This window comes from Hemicordylus capensis, chromosome 3, assembly GCF_027244095.1.
Source record: "Hemicordylus capensis ecotype Gifberg chromosome 3, rHemCap1.1.pri, whole genome shotgun sequence".
NCBI lineage: Eukaryota > Metazoa > Chordata > Lepidosauria > Squamata > Cordylidae > Hemicordylus > Hemicordylus capensis.
Genome location: NC_069659.1, coordinates 299,494,606 through 299,517,713, shown reverse-complemented (window position 1 = coordinate 299,517,713; position 23,108 = coordinate 299,494,606). Strand labels below are relative to the sequence as shown.

The window sequence follows — 23,108 nt, the reverse complement described above, 5'->3', positions numbered from 1 at the left end:
AGCAAAGCAATGCCTCAATGGTACTAAGTACACTTCGACCTCTGGCAAATATTTGCAGATATACTAGGGATTCATCCTATGCTGGTAGCCTCACTATGCAGCAAAACAGGCCAAATCCTGACATGGCATCTAGAGCTGGATATCACCTCCATGAGAACTAGGCCCCAGATGCTAGGTTTCTAAAATTCCCATTATAAATAGCAGACAAAATATTACAAGTTATGACATTGAGTGAATTTATCTTGCCAGCATCAGTAATAGTAAGTGTCAAGAATATAACTTGGAGCCAGAGACTGGGAAGAAGAGATTAATTCAATTACCAGGTCTCATGTTTCATGCAGAACTATTAGCACTATATGCCTTCCCATAAATAAAAATTAGCATGCATTAAATAGAGATTCAAAATAGTTAGGATTATATGGTAGTAGAAGCACTCTGAGCACATATATCTCTTGGTACAAGTATGCAAAAAGACACTACAAACATGTGAGTTGATGAATTCTTCATATACAGAAAGATACGCCATATATTCTCCTGCAATGACAAAAATTATATGGCCCAGCAGAACTTTCATAAGACTCTGCTTGCAACAAAGCACCATAATTTACAAAAGTAATTGGCAATTTCATAATCTCAGACGGGCTACTGCAATTAAGCCTCTCAGCACTCCAAATCTGTGCTTAAAGTACATGACACCTGCAGGTTAGGCTCTGAACTTCAAGGGAACAGAAGCAGATGACCAGCTACACAACTTCTTTCTGGAGCAGTAGATCCCTGCAAAGTCCTCAGGCTGCAGAAACTCAAGCTGCTGTGCTCTTCTCTCCTATCTTGAAGCTTCAGAGGAGAAGGCCCAGAGGAATTCGGCAGGAATACCAGTAAATAGATCTGCTGTCTGTGATCTTATGAGTCCTACTCCTTGCAAAAGTGGGATAAGTTAAAATAAAGCCACTCCACTGGTTTTAAAGGTACCTGGTTTCTGCCTCTGCTAATTTCATTTCTGCAGGTCAGGTTTTCTTGGTCAGACACAGATTATTTTATACTTTCACCTTGTAATAATGCACTGCAGTACACTGTGCACCCACACACACATCACATGTGCACAAACACAGAAACCACTACTTGTGGATTGACTCGCTCTAAAAAGACAATACATAAAAAATTGGACCATGTTCCTTAATGGCCCTTACCACCTAGTGACAATCACAAGTTGTCTTTTGCTGTGTGCCCTTTTTCTTATAAAGCAATTATGATGAGCCAAGAACTGAAGTCAGCAGTTACTAGATGATAAAGATTCGTATCTTGGAAAATAAGCCAAACTGGAAGTCCATCCAGGCAAAGATGTCTATGGATCAATACTGATGTTTTCAACGCTGATTATTCACCATTGTCTTGGTTTTTGACAGGATGCTTGACATGGCAGAAATCCTCTGAGTGTCCTTAATTTTGTACATCTGAAACTGAACAAAAATGTAGGTTATAAGTGGAACAACGTTCCTAATATCTCCATCTGCAAACTTCCCAAAAGACTAATTGTTCTAAACAGGTGCATGTAGGGATAACTGAGAGAAGAGCTGGTCTTGTGGTAGCAAGCGTGACTTGTCCCCTTAGCTAAGCAGGGTCCGCCCTTGTTGCATATCAATGGGAGACTTGATGTGTGAGCACTGTAAGATATTCCTCTTAGGTAATGATGGAGCCACTCTGGGAAGAGCAGAAGGCTCCAAGTTCCCTCCCTGGCATCTCCAAGATAGGGCTGAGAGAGATTCCTGCCTGCAACCTTGGAGAAGCCGCTACCAGTCTGTGTAGACAATACGGAGCTAGATGGACCTGTGGTCTGACTCAGTATATGGCCGCTTCCTGTGTTCCTAATTGCTAGTAGCTCTTGAACTGTGATGGGTAACTTTGTGTGCATGCATCCTTGCATGTCTAGTACTTATTTCTGATTATTGATGGCCAATATCCATCAGAAGAAAGAATTCTTATTGTGTCACTGGGTACTCCCCAAGATGGCTGATTTTAAATATGTGCACACAATGGACGAGATATTAACAAGTTGCCCATTCTCTTCCCTGCGAAGCACATCCTTGATCTCATGGACCTCACAGCACTTCCTCATCTGTCCTGTGGTTTGCTAAGCCCTGATTAAGCTGCTTCCACTCTCTTTCTCCCTCACACACACATGTGCACATAATACACACAGAGGTCATAGGGCAGCGCTAGCTCAAGTAGCCTGGGGCACTCCTCCACTCTATAGCCCGGGTTCTGTACCTAGGCTAAAAGTGAGGTAGAAGGGAGCACATGAACTCTCCTACCTCACTGCCCGGTCCTGTGAAAGCTCAGACTGCCCAAGCTTCCAAAGAGCCAGGTGGAAGGAGTGGCTCAGCAGTGGGGAATCCCCCAATGGATCAAGGAGCATAGTGCATTGTGAGATCCCAGAGGACGCAGCTTTAAAAACCAGTGTTATGTGGTCCCTTAGTGTTGTCCCAGAGACCAATCTGGCTGCCACATTCTGTACCAATTGTAGTTTCTGGACTATGTGCAAAGGCAGCCCCACGTAGAGTGCATTACAGTAGTCAGGCCTGGAGGTTACCAGCATAAGTACCACTGTTTTAAGGTTATTCACCTCTACAAATGGACATAGCTGACGTATTAGCCAAAGCTGATAAAAAGCGCTCCTGGCCACTGCCTCAACCTGAAAAACTAGGGAGAGCTTTGGGTGCATGAGCACTCCCAAGCTACATACCTGATCTTTCGGAGGGAGTATAACCCCATCCAGAACAGGCAGATCTAAACAATCTTTCAGTTCCCAGCCCCCCACAGTCAGAAAGTAAAGTGTGCCGTTCAGTTGATGTTGACTCCTGGTGATCACAGAGCCCTGTGGTTGTCTTGGTAGAATACAGAAGGGGTTTACCATTGCCATCTCCTGTGCTGTATGAGATGATGCCTTTCAGCATCTTCCTATATCGCTACTGCCCGATATAGCTGTTTCCCATAGTCTGTGAAACATAGCAGCGGGGGCAACCTCTGGCTTGCTAATCAAGTAATTTCCCTGGTGCTCCACCTTATTTGGATTCAACTTCAGTTTGTTATCCCTCATTCAGCCCATTACTGCCTCCAGGCAGGCATTTAGGGAAGATGTGCCATTTCCTGATGAGGTCAACATGGAGAAGCAGGTCTGGGTGTCATCAGCATATTGCATATCACCCTGCACAAAACCTCCTGATGATCTCTCCCAGCAGTTTCATGTAGATGTTAAAGAGCATTGGTGACAGTATGGAGTCTTATGGAACTCCACACTTTAGTTCTCACTTAGCAGAACAACAGTCTCCAAACGACACCATCTGGAATCTACCAGAGAGATAGGAACAGAACCACTGTAAAACAGTGCCACCCAATCCCACCTCCCTCAGGTGGTCCAGGATACCATGGTTGTTGGTACTGAAAGCTGCAGAGAGATCCAAAAGGATCAGCAGAATCACACTCTCTCTGTCGATAGCCAGTTGGAGATCATGTTGCAAGGGAAGAGAGGCTGTCAGGCAAAGGTGTAGCTAGAATACATGGTTAGGGCTTCATTACATCAGCGGCCCTATTCAGACATTATGTTGTACATGACTGTACATGCATTCCTTTTAAAATAGAACCTGGGTACAGGCCCTCTCCAATGGAGGGTACAGATAGGAAGTGTATTACTATATATATGTTGAACTTAACATGCGAATAACTATACATGCACACAGTTCATTTTGCTTATGTACATAAGCAAAGTGCAGTATAACATGTAGTTTGCCCTCCTGGACCCAAATGTCAGAATTCAAACGAAGTAGAGACATGCAACATGTATGATGATGCATCTCAGACACCAAAGAAAAATAAGTTTTTTCTGCTTCTTGAAACTGAAGCAACAGCCAGTGTGTTTAACCTCAGCAAAAGACTGCAAGCTGAGGCATGAAAAGTCTCATGAAATTGACTTCTACATGTGTATGTATGTTCTTTCTTCATTCTCATCTTTCAGTTAGACACACTGTTTACTCTTCCCAGTAGCCTAAGGGACAGCTTGAATTACATGTCTTAGAATGAAGCAAAGACAAGTTCATTAAGCCAATTCAGTGTTTTCATAGACCAGGTCACAAAGCTTAGCTTCATCAGGGAACTGTGAATAGCTAGATTCCAAAATGCCCTTTTCAGAACAGCTATTTAAAAATAACTGGATTTTTAAACTGCTGTCTTTAGTGTTACTCCCACAAAAAACATGAAACTTAGATTGTAAACATTTAAGTGAATATCTGCTGACTCACTTGCCCAGTATAATGAAACCTCAGATAATAGTGGAGACTAAAGTGGAATCACCCAACTCATGTGTTGATTTCACATCACTTGATGGTATAGTCACATTGTTGGGTTATGAAAAACATTTGGATGAACCCTTCATGGTTGCACCTGAGAAGTCTAAGGGTGCAGACAAGTCTCATGATCTTACTCATGTCAGAAGCTGAATCTCTGCATGTACATTTCAAAACCTTTGTTTCTGTCTGGATTACCTTACTCAGAAGCATGTCAAAGAAGGCAGTGTCCCAGTAGGCTTTATCTTCAGCAGGGAGATGAAGTAAGTCTTTGAGACCATTGTCCATCTGCTGGTGTATGTTGTTTTCTTTTGTAGCAAAATTGAACTTCAGGAAATGCTCAGGGCTGCTAGCAAAGTTCTCCACTTTAGGGTACAAAGAACTCAAGTCCAGACCATCTCCCTGGAACAAATTTTGCTCTGGATATAAGAAGTGGGGAAGATTTTTGGTCACCAAGCAGCAAAGCAGGATCACCAGAAGACGATACACTGATCCTTCCAGATTCATCCAGTCTTCAGGGGAAGGGAAAAAGTGAGTTGCCCAGAGCAACACCATCTAGGAGAAAACATGAAAAGATGTTAAAGGTAATGCAGAAAGGAGTTACAACTCTGCTGATGGAACATTTAACTAGAAAAGGTGGCCAGGCCTGTGATTCCCCATTAAAGGGTTGGGTCTAAGTGTTGGTGCATGAAAGATGCACATAAGAAAGGTAGGAGAGGCTGGTTCAACTGTGTAATCTGACACCAGGAGCAGCATTGATACTCCCTTGGGATTCGTGACTCCTATGCACCACTGAAGTGGTACTTAGTATAAAGGACTGAACAATCTCTTTGAGCTGAGTTTACTATATTTAAGGCCTGCCAAATCTACCTCTCAGGCAGAAGATTGTCCAAATCATAGAATTCTAGGAACTTGGAGTTAATGTTAAGTCCAGCTCCCTGCTCAGTGCAGGTAACTGCTACAGCATCCCTGAAAGATGGCCATCCAGCCATTGAGGTCATTCGCACAATCAAAAATTGTGTTCTACCCAGGTTTGGGAACTGTGTGTGCTCCCAATTTTCGGTTGTGTGGAAGCAAGGTAAAAGGAAAACCTGGGTAGAAGTGACTGTGTGGATAAGCAAAGTAGGAGGAAAAGCTGCCCAGGTTTTCTTCCTATCTTGCTTCCACACAAGCACGTCTACCCAGGTTTTCCTCCTATCTTGCTTCCACACAATCACTTCTATCCAGGTTTTCCTCCTATCTTGCTTCCACACAACTGAAAACTGGGAACACACACAGCTCCCAAACCCAGGGAGAACATAGTTTTTGATTGTGTGAATGACGTCATTGTCTATTATGTATAATCTACTTCCCTGTTCAGGGTTGGACTTAACATTAACTCCAAGTTCCTTCCAACCCTAGTATTCTATTCTTTGAACAATCCCATGCTATGGCAAGAACTACCATGAGGAAAGCATTATGATACTGCACGCCGAACTTTGATGGGTAGCTTACCCCTTCCAAGACCTCAGACAATTGTGAGTATCCCCAGTTAAAGGTGGGGAGGGGGGAGTATTAGTGAAATACATATTTTGTTGTTATTTTACATGGAAGCAAGAGAGGCTGGCACTACAGGCATTACAAGGTAACTTCAGAGAAGTCCTCAAATACTCCTGGGGGATATACAAACCATAGTTTCAAATCACTGCACTATGAACATCGTCTGCAAAATTATTAGAACATGAAAGGCTGGTGAGGTTAGGGCCCAGGGGTCGCATATGTTGACAAGAGTATCCCAAATTTGCCATCCCTAAATTAGTTGTTTGACTGAAGTGGGAGTTACACCTTCAGCCTACTTCATGGCTTTGTCCTTCTTGGTTTTGAAGTTTATTCATCAGCACTTCTATTGGCAATTAAGTGCAGCAAGATACAAACACTGCAAGACACGAGTTTATATGAAACCAAAACATCTCATGACATAAAGCAAATAAATTAAGCTTAGTAAACTACAGGCCAATTAAAAACAGAACTTGCAAACAAAGCAGACCAAAACAAAAAGACATCAGTCTAAAATCTGTTTGTTTTGAAGCTGGCTACCTTCCTAGACTGATATAACAGATAACTAGAATTAAAAGGTGCAACAACTTCTAAGGTAAAAGGCCTCTAAGGTACATGGCGCACACCCAACTTTTGTAAAACATGCTCTTCTGCTCCATGTTCTTTACCCTGGAGTGGTAAGAGATGGAGCATGTCCAAAAAGTGAAACACAAACCATCCACCAAAATAGAAGCGCCTGCTACTAGTGTGCTGAAACTATGATGAAAGAGCACATGTGAAGTTACAACATACAAGAAAGGTACAGCACAGCCTATGAATAGACAGCTCATGGAGAAATGCATTAGTGTTTTCTGTGTGAAGCACAATAAACCTGTTTTTTACTGTGTGAAGCCAACTTCTCTAAAAAGTAGCTACTAGTAGAACAAACAATATGGCAATCTGCCCATCAAATCATCACCCATCTATCAACCAGTCAGAACATAGATGACAGTGTACGGCCACCTTGTGGTTATTGATAGTGCCCAGTGGATGTCTGCCCCTTTTCCCCCCAGACATTTTTCCTTCCCAGCATTCCATGCCTTGGGATCTTTATAGCATACTGGTTTCCCACATTCTCTTTCTTTTTGATCTGCTTAGTTCAAAGGCAAAATAGAGTGCCACCAGTCACCGTTTTCTGTTTTTGTTATACTAAGGAGTGGCTCAAACTGAAACACTGAGTGAACATGAGAACTGCTTCTGCTACCACTTATACGATTATGAGGCTGTTCTCACAAGCAGCCATGACCGGGCTAAGAAAGCCAAGCCCAGGCTTGACTGCCTGTAAGAACAACCGGGAGGCATGCAACAAGATAGTCCTTGGAGATCATCTGCAGGGAAGGTGGGTTTCTGCAGCCTTCCCTGATGCCATGTATAGTTTTTATGTTTGTATTTTATAGATTTTAAATTAGATTTGTTTCATATTTTTAGCTTAATATTTTTCTTATCATTTTTATTGTATGTTTTTTAACTTTTGAAAACCACCTTGGGACTATTTTTAGTGAAAGGCGGTATATAAATTTAACAATAACATAAATAAAATGCCCACCCACCACCATGTCCTCCCAGTCATGAGAACAACCTCTATAACTTCTTTTAAAAATAGAAAGTCTTTTACATTTTTATTTATTTATTTAATATCCTGCTCCTCCTCCAAGGAGCCCAGAGCAGTGTACTACATACTTAAGTTTCTCCTCACAACAACCCTGTGAAGTAGGTTAGGCTGAGAGAGAAGTGACTGGCCCAGAGTCACCCAGCAAGTCTCATGGCTGAGTGGGGATTTGAACTCGGGTCTCCCTGGTCCTAGTCCAGCACTCTAACCACTATACTATGCTGGCTCTCCAGTTACCATTTGGATTACATTTATATCCCATCTTTCTTCCCACCCGAAGCTCAAGGCGGTATACATGGCATCCCCAGGTGGACATGCATACAGATACTGATCAGGACTAGGCCTGCTTGGCTTCAGCAAAGTGGCTGTCCTCAGATCATGCCCTGAGACCTCCACATTAGTCCACCCATTGTTTCTATTTTGCAAATAGAGAACTGGGCTGAGGGGGTTAGTCACTTGCCTAATGCCAAAAGCAATAATATTTGAATACATTAGAGCAGGGGTAGGCAACCTTGACTCTCCAGTTGTTGTTGAACTCTAGGATGATGGTTGTTGAACTACAACTCCCATCATCCCTAGGATGATGGGAGTTCAACAACTGCTGGAGACCCAAGGTTACCCACCCCTGCATTAGGTATAAAGTTAACAAGATATTTATCCAATTCACTACATCCCATTCATATGTGCAGGGAGAACAGCCAGATTAAAGGTATGAATAATAATGTGAAGCCAGAACCAATTATCCTACACTGCCTCTTATCAATGCTTCCCCATCCTCCCATCCTTTCATGACACAGCTGTGCTGCTGAAGGAACTTTGTCGAGTGCTGACTCCTTACATTAATTTAGATTTCATCCTGGTATGTTTTAATTATGTTTAAAAAAATAATGTTGCCAGTTACATTTGTTGTTTTATTATTGTATTCTATTGTATTTTGATTTTGTAAACTGTCTTGGGAAAACTGAGCAACATCCAGACTAATCCCCAATGCAATAGGGTTTTCTGTCACACAAAGGGTGGGGGAGGTGATTTTCGGCAATCCTCCCTTTCCTCTGCAACAACCTATACCTTCCTGACGGCTGGTTGCAGGATACCCAGGGAGTATCCCTTGCAGAGGGAAGGAAATAACTGGAGGTGACCCCTGCATATTGCAAAAATCCTGGTCCATTAGCACAGGGTTAGTCTGAATGTCAGCCACTATATTTTTAAAGGCAGTGTATAAATACATTGAATAAGTACATCTTCTAGTTCTGCAGGCAACAGATCGGGGCAGAGTGGGGACAAGGATCTTTATGCATCATCTGATAGACGTTGGATGGGGTGGTCTAGAAATTAATAAATTACAATAATATTTAAACATTCAAGTATAGGAAACAGCAGTAGAAAGCTGTCCCAATGTTTCTTAGTAGTAGGTCCAGAGTTTTTAAAAATAGCAAATGAGGCATGGATGCCAAGTATAGGACACTCTATTAGCTACTGTGGTACCAATTACTGCTTGCTTTTAAGCAAATAAAGATCTTTAAGAGGATCAAGAATCCAAAGGTCAGCATATCAGAAAACCTAACCTTCAAGTGGTGAAATGGAAGTCCTTTTTTCTTGCCGCCTTCTCTCCAGTTCTCATGGTTGACTTGGTCAAGGAGGCGGAGACTGTCCAAACGATAACCCTTTAGGGTGCTCACAATTTGGACAAGCTTCAAAATAGAGCGATTGGTGGAGTACCTAATAAGAGAAATATGCAGCTAGAAGTTGAAATCTTCTCTTTTCAGATGTCTCTTTTCAGACCTGGCTGTGCTCTAGTACAAGTCTAATTCTGCATCTATGGAATACAGTATCAGTGCTCTCACTGGCATACCTAAGTGGGCTGTTGACACAACAATAATCCCACCAAATGAATACCCTAACATGGTGTTCCTCTGAAGAGAGGGCTACATGGAGTTATAGGGACTGTGAAGATGGTGGCCACTGCCAGCTTTCCCTTCCGTTAAGAGAAAGCTCATTTTTTCAGAACTTATCATGAAATATATCATGCAGTTATCACAGAGATCTCAGCCAGAGACAGATTCAGGATTTCCAAAATTCCCAGATGAGTTCCTGAGCACACTGATTGGTCTATAAGAAAGGCCAGTCCCAGTAGGATTATACACACATTCAGCAACCTGGATAAAATCAATACACAATAGGGCAGGCTATCATACAATTGCTGTAGTATCCCCCGGCACTCTGGGTCCAGCACACTTATGCCCAATTATGCCTAAATTTTACTTTCATCAGTTTGAAGCAGTGAAGGTTATATATTAAGGGGGTAAATACTTATAGGATTCCATATGAGGTATGGGGGTGGTTCATGGTCATGTGGAGCCAGCATAGTCTAGTGGTTAGAGTGCTGGTCTAGGACCGGGGAGACCCGAGTTCAAATCCCTATTCAGCCATGATACTTGCTGGGTGTCTCTGGGCCAGTCACTTCTCTCTCAGCCAACTTCACAGAGTTGTTGTAAGGAGAAACTTAAGTATGTAGTACACCGCTCTGGGCTCCTTGAAGGAAGAGCGGGATATAAATTGTTAAAAAAAAATTAAAATGCTACTTGGCCATCTCTTGGTTTGACAGAATGTTGGCTAGTCTACAAGGCCAGAGAGATGTTTCTGAATTAGGTGTTAATGGCTCTGAAATAGCCTGAATCCACAATGCCTGGTAAAATAGCATGTACCCACATGCCACATCACCTGATGGAGGGTTGATGTGAAAGGTGACTCTTCTTCCTCCCACCCCACCTCTGCCCCATGTATGAGTGAAAAAAGAACAAACAACAGTTTGGAAAACAGACAGGAAGTTGTTCCCAGAAAGAAAGAGACTGGATTCTGGAGAGATTGGAATGGAGAAACTACAGAAATCACTGAAGCACCTTATGGCACAGTGTTTTCTCTCTGGGGATCTGATGTCATTTGTTGCTGACTGGGAGTTGTGCTCTGCTGTTTTAATTCCACCTAATGCTCAACTTGTATATTTGTAAATAGACCAAATATTACAAAGACGCTGTAACCTTCCAGTGATCACTTCTCAGAAGAAGCCAGAATCTCAGCAGCACTGCACCCCTGGAATTTCCAATAGCTTAGAGAAACACATATAACAACACACACTGCATTATGAGAAAGGTGTGGCCACTGGGGATTAGACAGGGTAGCTGAATAATGTTGTCCCAACACACACTGACTTTATCTAGTTTGTGAAACTGTGCATACTTGTTCTAGTAGTGTGTGTTTTGTATAAAGTTATACAAAATATAACTCTGTGGTGTTTGTAGTTAGTATGCAGATGTTCAAATTGGTCGCATATGTGCAAATACCTTCAAAGATATAACACATAAATCAGCTGTATACATGATGTTCAATCCCATTCCCTCCCTTGTTCTTCATTCCTCTTCTTGACAGGTGCGTGGTCTAGATTGTGGGTGAGGCTATCCCACCCATTGCTCAAAAAACAAAAAACCTAGCAGCTCTTCTGTTTTGCCTCTCCTTGGAGCCAGCCTTTCTGGAGATATATCTCATTCATGCATTGGGGAGAGATGCCTAATTTGTGAGAAAAAGCCTGAAGGTGCCTGGCAGTGTGATTCATCTGAAATTCAACTGCAATAGCAAGAAAAGCTTCAGAACTAGCTGTTCAAAGCTATGAACAATCACTATTAGGGGAGAAATGCATCATTTAAATGTAGTTACATTTGGCTTTTGTTTACTGCTGAAGATTATTATTATTATTTATTTATTTATTTATTTATTTATTTATTTATTTACATTTATATCCCACTCTTCCTCCAAAGAGCCCAGAGTCACTCCTCACAACAACCCTGTGAAGTAGGTTAGGCTGAGAGAGAAGTGACTGGCCCAGAGTCACCCAGCTAGTATCATGGCTGAATGGGGATTTGAACTCGGGTCTCCCCGGTCCTAGTCCAGCACCAGGGGCGTAGCTATAATTGAGTGAAAGGGTTCAAAGAACACGGGCCCCCAGCTGCTGAGGGCCCTCCAGCTCCATCCCTCCCTATTATCTTCATTGTCTCCCTCACTCTTGGGGACCACCTGAGAGAGGGATGAACACGGGCCCCCTCCCCCCTAGCTACGCCCCTGTCCAGCACTCTAACCACTACACCACACTGGCTCTTAACAATATGTAGGAAAAGCTGCTTCCTAAAAAGAGACATAGCGGGGGGGTGACTAGGGCAGGCCTGCCACCCAAATTTTTCTCTGCCCTCCCCTCTAATGTGTTTGCAAACAAATAATTTTAAAATTATTTGTTTGCTTGCACTTAGGACTGCTGAGAGTCACATTAGCTTGCTCCTCTACTTTCGTTGGCAACCTTCCCCAAAGTTTTAGGCTGGCTACAGGCCTGTGACTGTTCAGATTGTGACCTTGTGCTGTAACCTCCCCATGACATAACTTCTGGCAATTTATTTGTAGTTAACTGTGCTAAACGTGCATCTCCTCCTCCTCCATCTGCTCCTTCCAATATGACATATTGATCATTATGGAAGCTGATCATTCAGGACTGGATGTCCTGGATTCTGAGAAGCTGACAGTGAGTGGACTTTATTATTATTATTTTTTAAAAAGCTGGGGAGAGAGAATGATCCAGGTGAAGACATGTTGGTGATCTTAGCTGAACCAACTTTGTGTCATTTCTCATGGCCGAAATTGGTCACGGATCATCTCAATATGGAAATAGCTAGCTGATGATTTTATTGTTGTCATGTTTAGCCCGTGTGTGTCAGAATGGCAACTGCATGATAGGACTGCGTATATGTGTCAAGATAGTAACTGAACTGCACGATCTAGGCAATTGCACAGTAACCCACAGTAAAGGTAAAGTGTGCCACCAAGTTGATTTCGACTCCTGGTGCCCATAGAGCAATGTGGGGTTTTTTGGTAGAATACAGGAACGGTTTACCATTGCCTCCTCCCGTGTAGTCTGAGATGATGCCTTTCAGCATCTTCCTATATTGCTGCTGCCCGATATAGTACCGATATAGGGGATTTGAACCAGCAACCTTCTGCTTGTTAGTCAAGCATTTCCCCACTGCACCACTTAAGGAAGGCTCAACCCACAGTAACCCATAGCTAAATGGATCATGCAGAGGAATCAGTGAAGTGCCGGCTATCCAAACAGCTGGGATCAGCTATGCACCCAGATACCATCCACTAGCTCATATTGCAGCTTGTATGTGCTTCATTTTAGCTACATGGATGTCCCCAGGACCATTTCTCAAATGCTCGCTCCCTGTAACAGAGGTGAAGGCAAATAGATAGGCAGATGTTGATCACTAAATGATCTATTTATACTGAAACATGCAAATTTTCCATCTGTCTGCAGACATCTGTGCAGGAGTCAAACATTCTCCAGATGCATCAGGTTACTCAAATCCTCTACAGAATGGAAAGATAAAGAAAACCAAGAAGTTGGGTGAGCAAATTCAGAAGATCGTCTATTTCCTTCTTCAATTTACCTTCTGCTCTCAGAGTGGCATATATTTTTAGGCTCTATGGAAAAATGGGGTCCCATTTCAAGAATGAAGAACCAAATTTAGGGCTGTATTTTTATCTAAAATGAACTAAGAAGGAGTGCCATTCTCTCCGTAAAATCACTAGCACCTAGTTTGCAATTCCACACCTTCCACACAGAAATGGTTACATCCTGTACATTCTTATGTAAAAAGCATAGTAATTAAGATTTAAAATAGCATCTGCTTCTTTCTTTAAAATGCACATAATCTAGAAAGACTGGCCTCTTCCTTGATTCTCATCCGTCAGAAATGTTATTTGCAGATAATGCTGGTGAATCACATGTTTGAACAAGTTGCCTAGGAAAGCTGTAAAGCCATCTTCTCTGTTTTAAAACAAAGATTATCAAGCATGGTTTAGAATTATCTAGTGACTCTAATATTGTATGGTTTAGGGTTAATTGACCCAACATTCCTTAAACCCTCATCATACATCACAAAATATTATCATAGAATTATAGACACATTAAATTAGCTAGTCTCTCCTTGTTCTAAAAAAATAAAAGTAACATATTCCTAAAGCACTCCTGCTAGACACATCCCTAACTTCTTTGTATCTCATAATAATACAGGGTATGGCCTATATTCTATGATAATGTGGATCCAGAAGAAATAAGCATTTACCTAGAGATAGACAAATTGTGCATTTCACTGCAGCAGGGGCCCTGCTGCCCTATTAAAAGCATACAAGTTGGCAAGTATGCCTTTTCTTCTGTAGCACATCAGTTGTGCAAATTATGGTGTGGTACAGAGAAAATGAAGGACAGTATGACTGTCAGTTATGATGTAAAATCTACATTTTAGCATTTCTGTAAATAAGTCTGAACATTTTGCTAAGCTAAGCTGGAGCCTGGACTAGAAACAGGTTTCAGTCTGATTAAAACTGATTAAAATGGGAAACCCTTGGCAAACCGTGAAATGTTCAACATATTTTTATGTGGCACCATGGTTTGTTTTCATAGCCCTTCAGAGGTATTTATCTTAGAAAACCCTAAATCTCTTCAGAGTCACATCACAAAGAAGATTTGTGGGATCCACAAAGGTCTGGCTTTCCTTTGAACAGAAATGTACCTGCAACCCTAATGAGTGCAGACACACAAGAACAGTCTGTGCTCCATTGTATACAACTTCCAGTGGCCAGTGCATAGGGTTTCTGGAAGTTTGCACCCTGTCCACACATCTCAAGAAATTTCTTGTTGCACCACACTAGAAGAGACATTCAAACGGAGAGGCTCTAAAATAGCACTTTTTGAGAACAGCACAGCATCATACCTCCAGTGATAGTAACTGGCAGGGATATAGTCAGTCTCCTGAGTGACTTTCCCCATTCTGCTTTGTGGAAAACCTATTTCTTGCCAGTTGTTGAGTTTCAGAGCACCCTGCCTTCTTCTCATGACAGGGACAATGTTGAAGCAGATCATTTTCCAGCCACTGGACACCAACAAAGGTAGGTGCATGTCATCTTCCTTTAGCCTCTCCGCACTGAGCTCACCTGGAAAAGGGCAATGGAATGGATGCAATTAGAATGACAGGACTGCAGATTTGCACACTATCTCTCATCTTCAGTCTCCTGCAACAGCCTTAACCCTCTTGAGAGCCTTACGTCCTTTGGGAATCATCAGTGATGTCAGCAATGATAGGAAACAACCAATTTGGGGTGGGTGCGGGGGAGAGGAACAAACCAAAACATACACCAACATTCTAGTATAAGTGAGAAATAACATGATTTGCAAATTACACGTGAAAAGGAACAGTGTATTATCCACAGATGCCAATCACATTCTGTCCTGAACACTGTCCAGCAAAAGGAAATTTCAGTTAACTCCCTTTGAAAGCAATAAGGCAAGTTGCTGCAGCTCAGGAGGTCATACACACAATCAAAAACTGTGTTCAGTCCAGGCTGGGGAGCTATGTGTGCTCTCAATTTTCAGTTGTGTGGAAGCAAGGTAGGAGTAGCTTTTCCTCCTACCTTGCTTCCACACAGTCAGTTCTGCCCAGGTTTTCCTCTTACCTTGCTTCCACACAACCAGAACTGGGAGTACACACAGCTCCCAAACCCGGGTAGAACATAGGTTTTGATTGTTTGAATGACCTCCATGTTTCTTTTCATTGCTTTCAATGGGACTTAATTGCAACTAGCTCGTGTTGGACTGCACCGCCAATCTAAGGGATGCTTTTGTATAATTCTTGCACAATGCTGGTCACAAAATACTTGCCCTCTCCTCAGTAAAATTCTCCCTGATTGAATAAGTCAGGGCTTACACACTAGTGGAGCCAGACCAGGGGCAGCTCATATCTGGCCACAGTGGCGGCCCCACTCACCCCGCCCCCTACGTCAGACAAGGGGTTAGCCACACCCAACGCATCTGACATCAGACTGAGGTGTGTGGTGTGGCTCCTGAATGGGGCCACATGGCCCATTTGGGTGCTAGATCCAGGCCAGTGCTGGGTTCGCAGCGCAGCCAGGAGTGGCTCTTCCCTGCCTTAAAGACAGGGGAGCCGCTTCTGGCCGCACTGCAAATGCAGTGCTGGCCCCAATCCAACTCCCGAACGGGGCTGCGCAGCCCCATTCAGGAGCTAGATCGGGGCCAGCACTGCGTTTGCAGCGCGGCCAGAAGCGGCTCTCCTTGACTTTAAGGAAGAGCCACGGCCCCAATCAGGAGCTGAACCAGCACCCCCCGCATCTGACGTCAGACACAGGGTGTGTGTTGGGGCCGCAAGGCACAGCCTCTGAGGGGCAGAAGCCTGGGTTCTTTGAACCCGGTCGCCCAATAGTGGCTACGCTTCATCACTGGGCTTATACTTCATCACTGAACTCATCACAGCCAATTCCTAACACAAAAGATTAGAGCCAGCTACAGGTTCCAGAAAGCCCTCAGCAAAGTGCCCTCTGTACACCCAGTCCTACCAGGGTGGGCCCAGAGGAAGTTGCTCTGCCATCCACAACACAGAAGTGGTCTCAGATAATCCCTTCTGAGAAACCGGGGCACTTCTCAGCTGCCCAGTGATGCCACCACTGGTACTGGCCTGAACCAAATTATTTCCCCTTAAGAATGTTTTTCCAGACTTTTCATCATATTCTCTGCATCTTCCCAACTATCTGTGTTCCAAATAACTACTTACGTATACACTTCTAAGTGGAGTCTCACCACCCGCCACGCTTATAACCTCTGTATTATAGCCGGTCCCCTTCAGAGGTTCTTTCTTGTTTCTGAAAACTACACTTCAAAGTATTCCTCATAACCCAACAAACAGAACTGGAAGGAAAAAAAGAACCTTGTATGGCATAAGATTAAGAGCTCAACAATGGTTCTTGTTACCACTTGTATCTCAGTATTGGTGACTCTGTTTAACTGATAGGTTGCTAGGAAATTTTCCACCAGCCTATTCATTTAGCATTTTTGTGTCAACTACAAAGTTACTTAGTCCCTGTTCCCGAAACCTATCTGTAGAACAACATTTAGGCCTAGATTGCACACATATGACATACAACATCCCTTAGAGCCAGAATTTCCAGATATTTAAGCATAACAAATAGGATGCCAGTAATTCCAGCCAACAATGCACCATACCAGATTCCAGAATTAGCCTGGAACAACATTTATTTGTCTGTTTGTTTGTTTTACATTTTATATCCTGTTCTTCCTCCAAGAAGCCCAGAGCGGTGAACTACATACTTAAATTTCTCCTCAAAACAACCCTGTGAAGTAGGTTAGGCTGAGAGAGAAGTGACTGGCCCGGAGTCACCCAGCAAGTCTCATGGGTGATTTGAACCCGGGTCTCCCTGGTCCTAGTCCAGCACTCTAAGCACTATCTAAACTGCTGGGAAAGCCCCTGCCAGTAGGAATTATGGGAATGGAAAGATGGTTTCACAACCACTGGACCTCCGGCGCCAGTCCTGGTTTTGCTGCCTTTCCCATTGTTTTCTTTTTAAAAAAAAAAAAATCCCGATCAGCTTCTGATGACAAGCTCTGCCATTTTTGTTTGTTTCATTGCCCCAAAGGATATTAGTTATGAAATTATACATTCTGCCTAAGTGTGTAATCTCTGCTGTATAGTAGAGATAACAGATGTGAACTGAATCTGCTCATCCAGATTGGATAGTTAGTTCTTCTGGGCTCCTTTCCAGTAAATAACAAAAGCCATACATTAGTCAAAAGTATTAAGTTCAGAAATACTATCCCAGGATCCTGCAATAATGCTGCACAATATGCCAGTCTCCCCTACACACATAGCCCAATCTTACTCAAGGGATCATGAAAATGATGGAGCTCTGAATCTTGAGATTCTGGGCTGGGCCCCAAGACCTGGCAATTCCGTGGAGCCCTGATTCATTTTGTTGGAATTATCTCTTTGAATTCCTTCCCAGTTTGACATACACACCTGGGCTGATGTAATGAGACAACATTGCCATGGGGTGTAGCGGCAGCAAAGAACAGGTTGAAAAACAACAGACAGATCAAGACAAAAGAACGCATGGCTACAAGCAAGTAGAAACCAAGCTTCCTTTAACAAGAAAGGAGGACTGCTAACAGGCTAAGGCTTGCATTATCAGCAACTTGGTGTTTATTTCCAAGTGGAGAATATAGGTGCTACCCTTTGCCTAATAAAAGCTCTGCCTTTCTTCCCAGGAAAATCTACTCCATTCTATACAGCTAGTATACACTGGAGCCAGTTTCCACACAAAGAAGCCAGAGCACAGCCTGTCCCCTTGTCGTCCCTCTCCTCCATGCTACCACAGTAGTGTAACTGTTCTAACATGGTAAGAGCATCACTGTATGTGGCCAACCACATGCTTTCAAGAAAACCACAAGAAGAACATGGAGGCAATGGTTGTTCCACACTGCCACTGCAAAATTCGGCAGACAGATTGGTCTCTGGGGTATCCCGGAGATACAGCATTATGCCTGTTCTTAAACAGTTGCACTGGCTACCGATATGTTTCCAGGCAAAGTACAAACTGCTGGTTGTTACCTTTAAAGCCCTGAATGGCTACAAAATCCCCACTGCTCATTAAGATCATCAGGAGGGGTCTGTCTTCGAGTGCCACCAGGTTATCTGGTGGCGACCTGGGATCGGGCCTTCTCAGTTGTTGCCCCTAAGTTGTGGGGTGCACTCCCCGTGGATTTATTTATTTATTTATTTATTTATTTATTCATTCATTCATTCATTCAATTTCTATACCGCCCTTCCAAATATGGCTCAGGGCAGTTTACACAGAGAAATAATAAATAAATAAGATGGCTCCCTGTCCCCAAAGGGCTCACAATCCAAAAGAAACCTAAGATAGACACCAGCAACAGTCAATGGAGGTACTGTGCTGGGGATGGATAGGGCCAGCTACTCCCCCCCCCCTGCTAAATAAAGAGAATTACCACATTAAAAGGAAGAGGCTTATCTTCCTTGGAAGCTTCCAGGAGAGCCTTAAAGACCCATCTTTTTAGCCAGGCTTTTAATGATATCTAGTTTAAATTTTAATGAGTTTTAATCAGATTTAAGTGGGTTTTTTTTTAAAAAAACTGTTTTATTATGTGTGTTTTTTAAAATGTAAACCACCCTGACCCATTTTAGGAAGGGCGGAATATAAATTGAATGAATGAATGAATGAATGAATGAATGAATGAATGAATGGCATTCAGTGGTATACTGCCTCTGAATACAGACTCCAAGGCTACTCACACAAGCTTGCAAAATGCGAAGAGAGCCCAGCCTGGTTTTGCACACTCCAGTGAATTGCCGGGATTGGGCCCGATCCCGGTGGCTACACAGCGGCAAAAACCCTGTGAAGCCTCCCTCTTAAATTAAGTTAAGGGAGTGAGTGCTCCCTTGGCCTCATTTTTTCTATTGTGTGTCAGCTGCAGCTGCTTGCAGCTGTAGCTGGCACACTTGTGGCGGGGGATCCCCATCATGCACCTTGCACTCACTCACGTCCTGGCACCCCAACCCCCGGAGCTGCAGAGGAAGCCGCCACTCGTCTGGGTGGGCGGTCCACCCACCCACCCACCCACCCAGGGAAGGACCAGGAATCACCTAGGGGGAAGGCATGCTAAACCCACCTTTCCCACAGACTGCCCTGGAGTTCTGCTCACCGATCGTGAGAAGGGCTCCTCTGTATAGCCATGACCAACAGTTGTTGATAGATCTACCCTTCACAAATGTGTTCTGCGCTCTTTTAAAACAACCTAACCTTGTGGTCATCACCACACCTTCTGACAGCAACTTCCATCAGGTTAATTGTGCATTGTATGAAGAAGTAATTGTTGTTGCTTGTCTTGAATCTTCTGCCATTCATTTCCATTGCATACCCTGAGTTCTAATGTTATGAGAGCTTCCCCCTATCCATTTTCTTTACTCCAGTCATAATATTATACATCTCTATCATATCTCCTCTCTGTCATCTATCTTCCCCTAGTCATATTTTTTCTAAACATACAGGCCCCTAGACACTTTAATGTTTCCTTATAGAGAAGGTGTTCCAGTCCCTTGGGGTTTTTATGGGTGGCAGGGGAATTGCCCTTTTCTCTGTCTTTTCAAGCATGCACTTTTAAAATCACTTTTCTAAATCTCTAAATTGTTTGCAGTAAATAAGCAATCATTTCTTGTTTCAAGGATGCAGTCAATCCTCTGTGGTTAATTAAACCTGTGTTTATTTCTTCCCACCAGAACACTGGGCTTTAATTTCCTTATTGGGGCATCTTTCCCTGTATAAGATAACATAAGGTTTGTTGCCTATACCTTCCCACATTACTCAGCTAAGTTGCATCTGCATTCAGTGTCTCTTTTCCTGCTTTTATTTTCAACTTCTCTTCTGTGGGACAAAGTTCACTTGACACTGATTCAGCCACACCCAGTTAACTCCTAATTTCCCCCTGAACCCATCCAATCCAAGTGATTTACCACACACACACAAATTCAGAGCACTCAGCTAGTAAGGGCCTTTCCTTAGTCTCAAGCACTTTGAGCAGCATCTTGGCACCATAACAACCCTCTTCATGTAAATTCTGCACAGGATTGCCTCTCCCTCCATCTCTGTTCTATGTTTGCATTCTTCAAAGAGTATGGTTTGTCGACACGCTGCCAAAATACGTACTATCAGGACTGACTGGTGCTTCTCGGGCCTCAGCTCCCACCTACCAAAGCATGTGTCACACCCATTGAGATGGACCTGTTGCGCAAGTTAGCACTGTGGTTTAATACACTCCTTTTATGTGAATATATTACAAGAATTTATTAAATATGTGCTTTGAACCATTGCCAGATCAAAACAGCATCTCAAAATGGAAAATTCTGGACATTGCAAATGGAACATGGAAGGCACTTTGCTTGCAGTCTAAACTACTCAATGTATTGACGTCCAGACATTATAACTAACTTGATTCACAGCAGACATTTATAGTTAACTTTCAACTAGGGGGAATCTGCTTTTCCATGTAGTAGAAAGAAAGAGGAATTGCCAAAGGCAACCGTAAAAGAATACTAACAATATGTTGGAACTAAACCAGGAAGATTAAAAAAAAAAAAAAACATGAACAGCATCACTAACCAAAGTATTAAGTTCCAAAATAAAGGTGTCATATTTTCTGGAATACCTTGAAGAAATGATTCTACTATTTGAGTTAGGGTTGATGAGAGCCACCTCTGGCTCCTGAGCCTTACAGTGAAGAACTCTGGTTTATGATATACAAAGAAGTGCTGTGGCCAAGACCACAACAGACAGTTTTTTTAATTTCTCCAGCTCAGAAGATCAGAGGCATATACAGGTGCATTTCCTGCAGCCAACCATCCAGAGAGAGAGCAAGTGAGTTCCAAGACTATTCCCCCTGCTAACTGGGCAAAGAGGCACCTTTTACCGTGGTGATTATCTTTATTTAGCAGGGGGAGAGTAACTGGCCCTTTCCACCCCCAGCACAGTACCTCCAATGACTGTTGCTGGTGTCTATCTTGTTTTTTGTTTTTAGAATGTGAGCCCTTTGGGGACAGGGAGCCATCTTATTTATTTATTATTTCTCTGTGTAAACCGCCCTGAGCCATTTTTGGAAGGGCGGTATAGAAATCAAATTCTTCATCATCATCATCATCATCATCATCATCATCATCATCCCAGGTCCTTGGGAAGGACTCAATGTCTGGATAAAACAAACCAGTCAATAACAGCTGTCTGACTGTGTAAACAAATAATAATAATAATATAGTTTTTGGAGGTACAGTTCAATGGTCCAAATATGCCTGTCAGATCTCTCATCTGCTATTAATCACATACATTTCATGTTTCCTCTGGTGTTAAATGAGCCAGATTATTGCCCTGGCAGTCATTTATTGGTGTTTGTTTGCAAATAATGAATTTATTATTGTTCTGTAATCAGCATTTGTTTCTCATTGGTTGCACACAGTCCTCAAATCTTCTCTCAAGGTTGTGCCTCTCTTGTGGAGAAATAGTATATGTGTTGAACACTCAGACTGTGTTGTTGTTGCTTTGTTTTGTTTTGTTTTATTTATTACATTTATAAACTGCCCCATCCAGAGGCTTTTAGGCGATGTACAACTAGTATTGTGAAAAAACAAATATATACTGTATTTTCACAATTGCAAAAAATATTAAAAATGCAAAGCTTCATCCACATTGGCCCTTCATTTATACTGGGCTGATTTAAACAATACTATCCAAATGACTTATTTGATGAGTGTGCTTGACCTGCCTCTCTTTTCCCACCCAGTTGAAGTTTTAATCATGCTTACTTGAATGAATGTGTATGGTATATTCCCCTCATCATGCTGATCCCTCTCATCCCACCTGGCAATCTAGGAACATAGAAACAATCTAGGAACATAAGAAGCTGCCATATACCGAGTCAGACCGTTGGTCCATCTAGCTCAGTATTGTCTACACAGACTGGCAGTGGCTTCTCCAAGATTGCAGGCAGGAGTCTCTCTCAGCCCTTTCTTGGAGGTGCCAGAGGAACTTGAACTTCCTGCATGCAAGCATGTAGATGCTCTTCCTAGAGTGGCCCCTGTTTGTGGTAGTATTGGACAAAAGTTTAAAAGTTCAGTGGACACTTTGTTCAGAAAGGATCTGTTCTCCAATCCTGCAGTTGCCCCCTTTTCCAGTGCCACCAATGTATATGTGTGTGCATAGTTGATTTATTTAAAATTGCATGCCCCACTTTATCTTATACAATACAAAATAGTTCTATGTGTAAAGAACACCCTCCATACACAAACACATACTGGAATCTCAGTCCTAAACACATATACTTGGAAGCCCCCTTTAAGAAAGTGTATTTATGGTCACATTCAGGTATAATCAATGAGGGAAGCTGCTATACTGTTATTCATTTGAGTAATCACCATCACCACTACCACCACCACAACACAATAGTTTGTCTAGATATGTGTGTACCACACTCTTCTCTCTCTCTCTCTCTCTCTCTCTCACACACACACACACACACACACACACACCCCTTCTCTTTTCCCCTCTCAGACAATACCTGGCTTGATGAGGGACTGACGTTTACAATGAACAATGGCAGCAACAATCAGTTCTTTCAGGAGATTAAGGACTTTGCCTGGCACTATGTGCCCATTGGATTCAGAACTGCTCACCATACTGAAAACATCTTCTTTGGTCCAGTTTTCTAAATGAGTCCCCTCCTTAGGTACCCCTAAATAACAAGAGCCTGGCATCTGGTAGTTCCCATGCGTAACCTTCTCAGAGTCGCTCTGTTCACCCGAGCACTCTTGTACCAAGAGAGCGTCAGCATCAATACACAAGGGTACTTCCATAACTACTTCATCCTCTGCAGCAGAGAGGGCAAATTCCAAGGTTTCCAGATTCCTTGAATAATCCACTATAAACCTAGGGTCCATGGCATTGACTCTTTCCAGCACAATGAGCAAAATGTTCTCTGCTTTCTGGAAATGTTCCACTCTCACAGCCTCACGGGACAGAATCACCTGAAGATAGCTATGCCAGTGAGGAATCTTTGCAGCCATGTCGGAAATGTAGCCTAGAAGAAATCGCTCCTGGAAGTTCCTTTGCTATGC

At 42.8% G+C, this 23,108-nt stretch overlaps 1 protein-coding gene and 1 long non-coding RNA gene across 2 annotated transcripts; one reads left to right on the top strand and one right to left on the bottom strand.

The window, feature by feature from the left end:
* Positions 1–508: 508 nt before the first annotated feature.
* MAB21L4 (mab-21 like 4) lies at positions 509–23,072 on the bottom strand. The gene is made up of 5 exons (XM_053310803.1): positions 22,553–23,072; positions 14,337–14,556; positions 9,087–9,240; positions 4,536–4,892; positions 509–1,457 (listed from the first exon to the last, which is right to left on the bottom strand). The coding sequence occupies exons 1-5, from the start codon at positions 23,055–23,057 to the stop codon at positions 1,365–1,367; spliced, it is 1,329 nt and encodes a 442-aa protein (XP_053166778.1). The 5' UTR covers positions 23,058–23,072; the 3' UTR covers positions 509–1,364.
* Positions 8,258–13,754, top strand: LOC128351332 (uncharacterized). The gene is made up of 3 exons (XR_008319714.1): positions 8,258–8,380; positions 11,968–12,085; positions 12,878–13,754. It is a non-coding gene; the product is annotated as an uncharacterized LOC128351332 (long non-coding RNA).
* Positions 23,073–23,108: the final 36 nt, after the last annotated feature.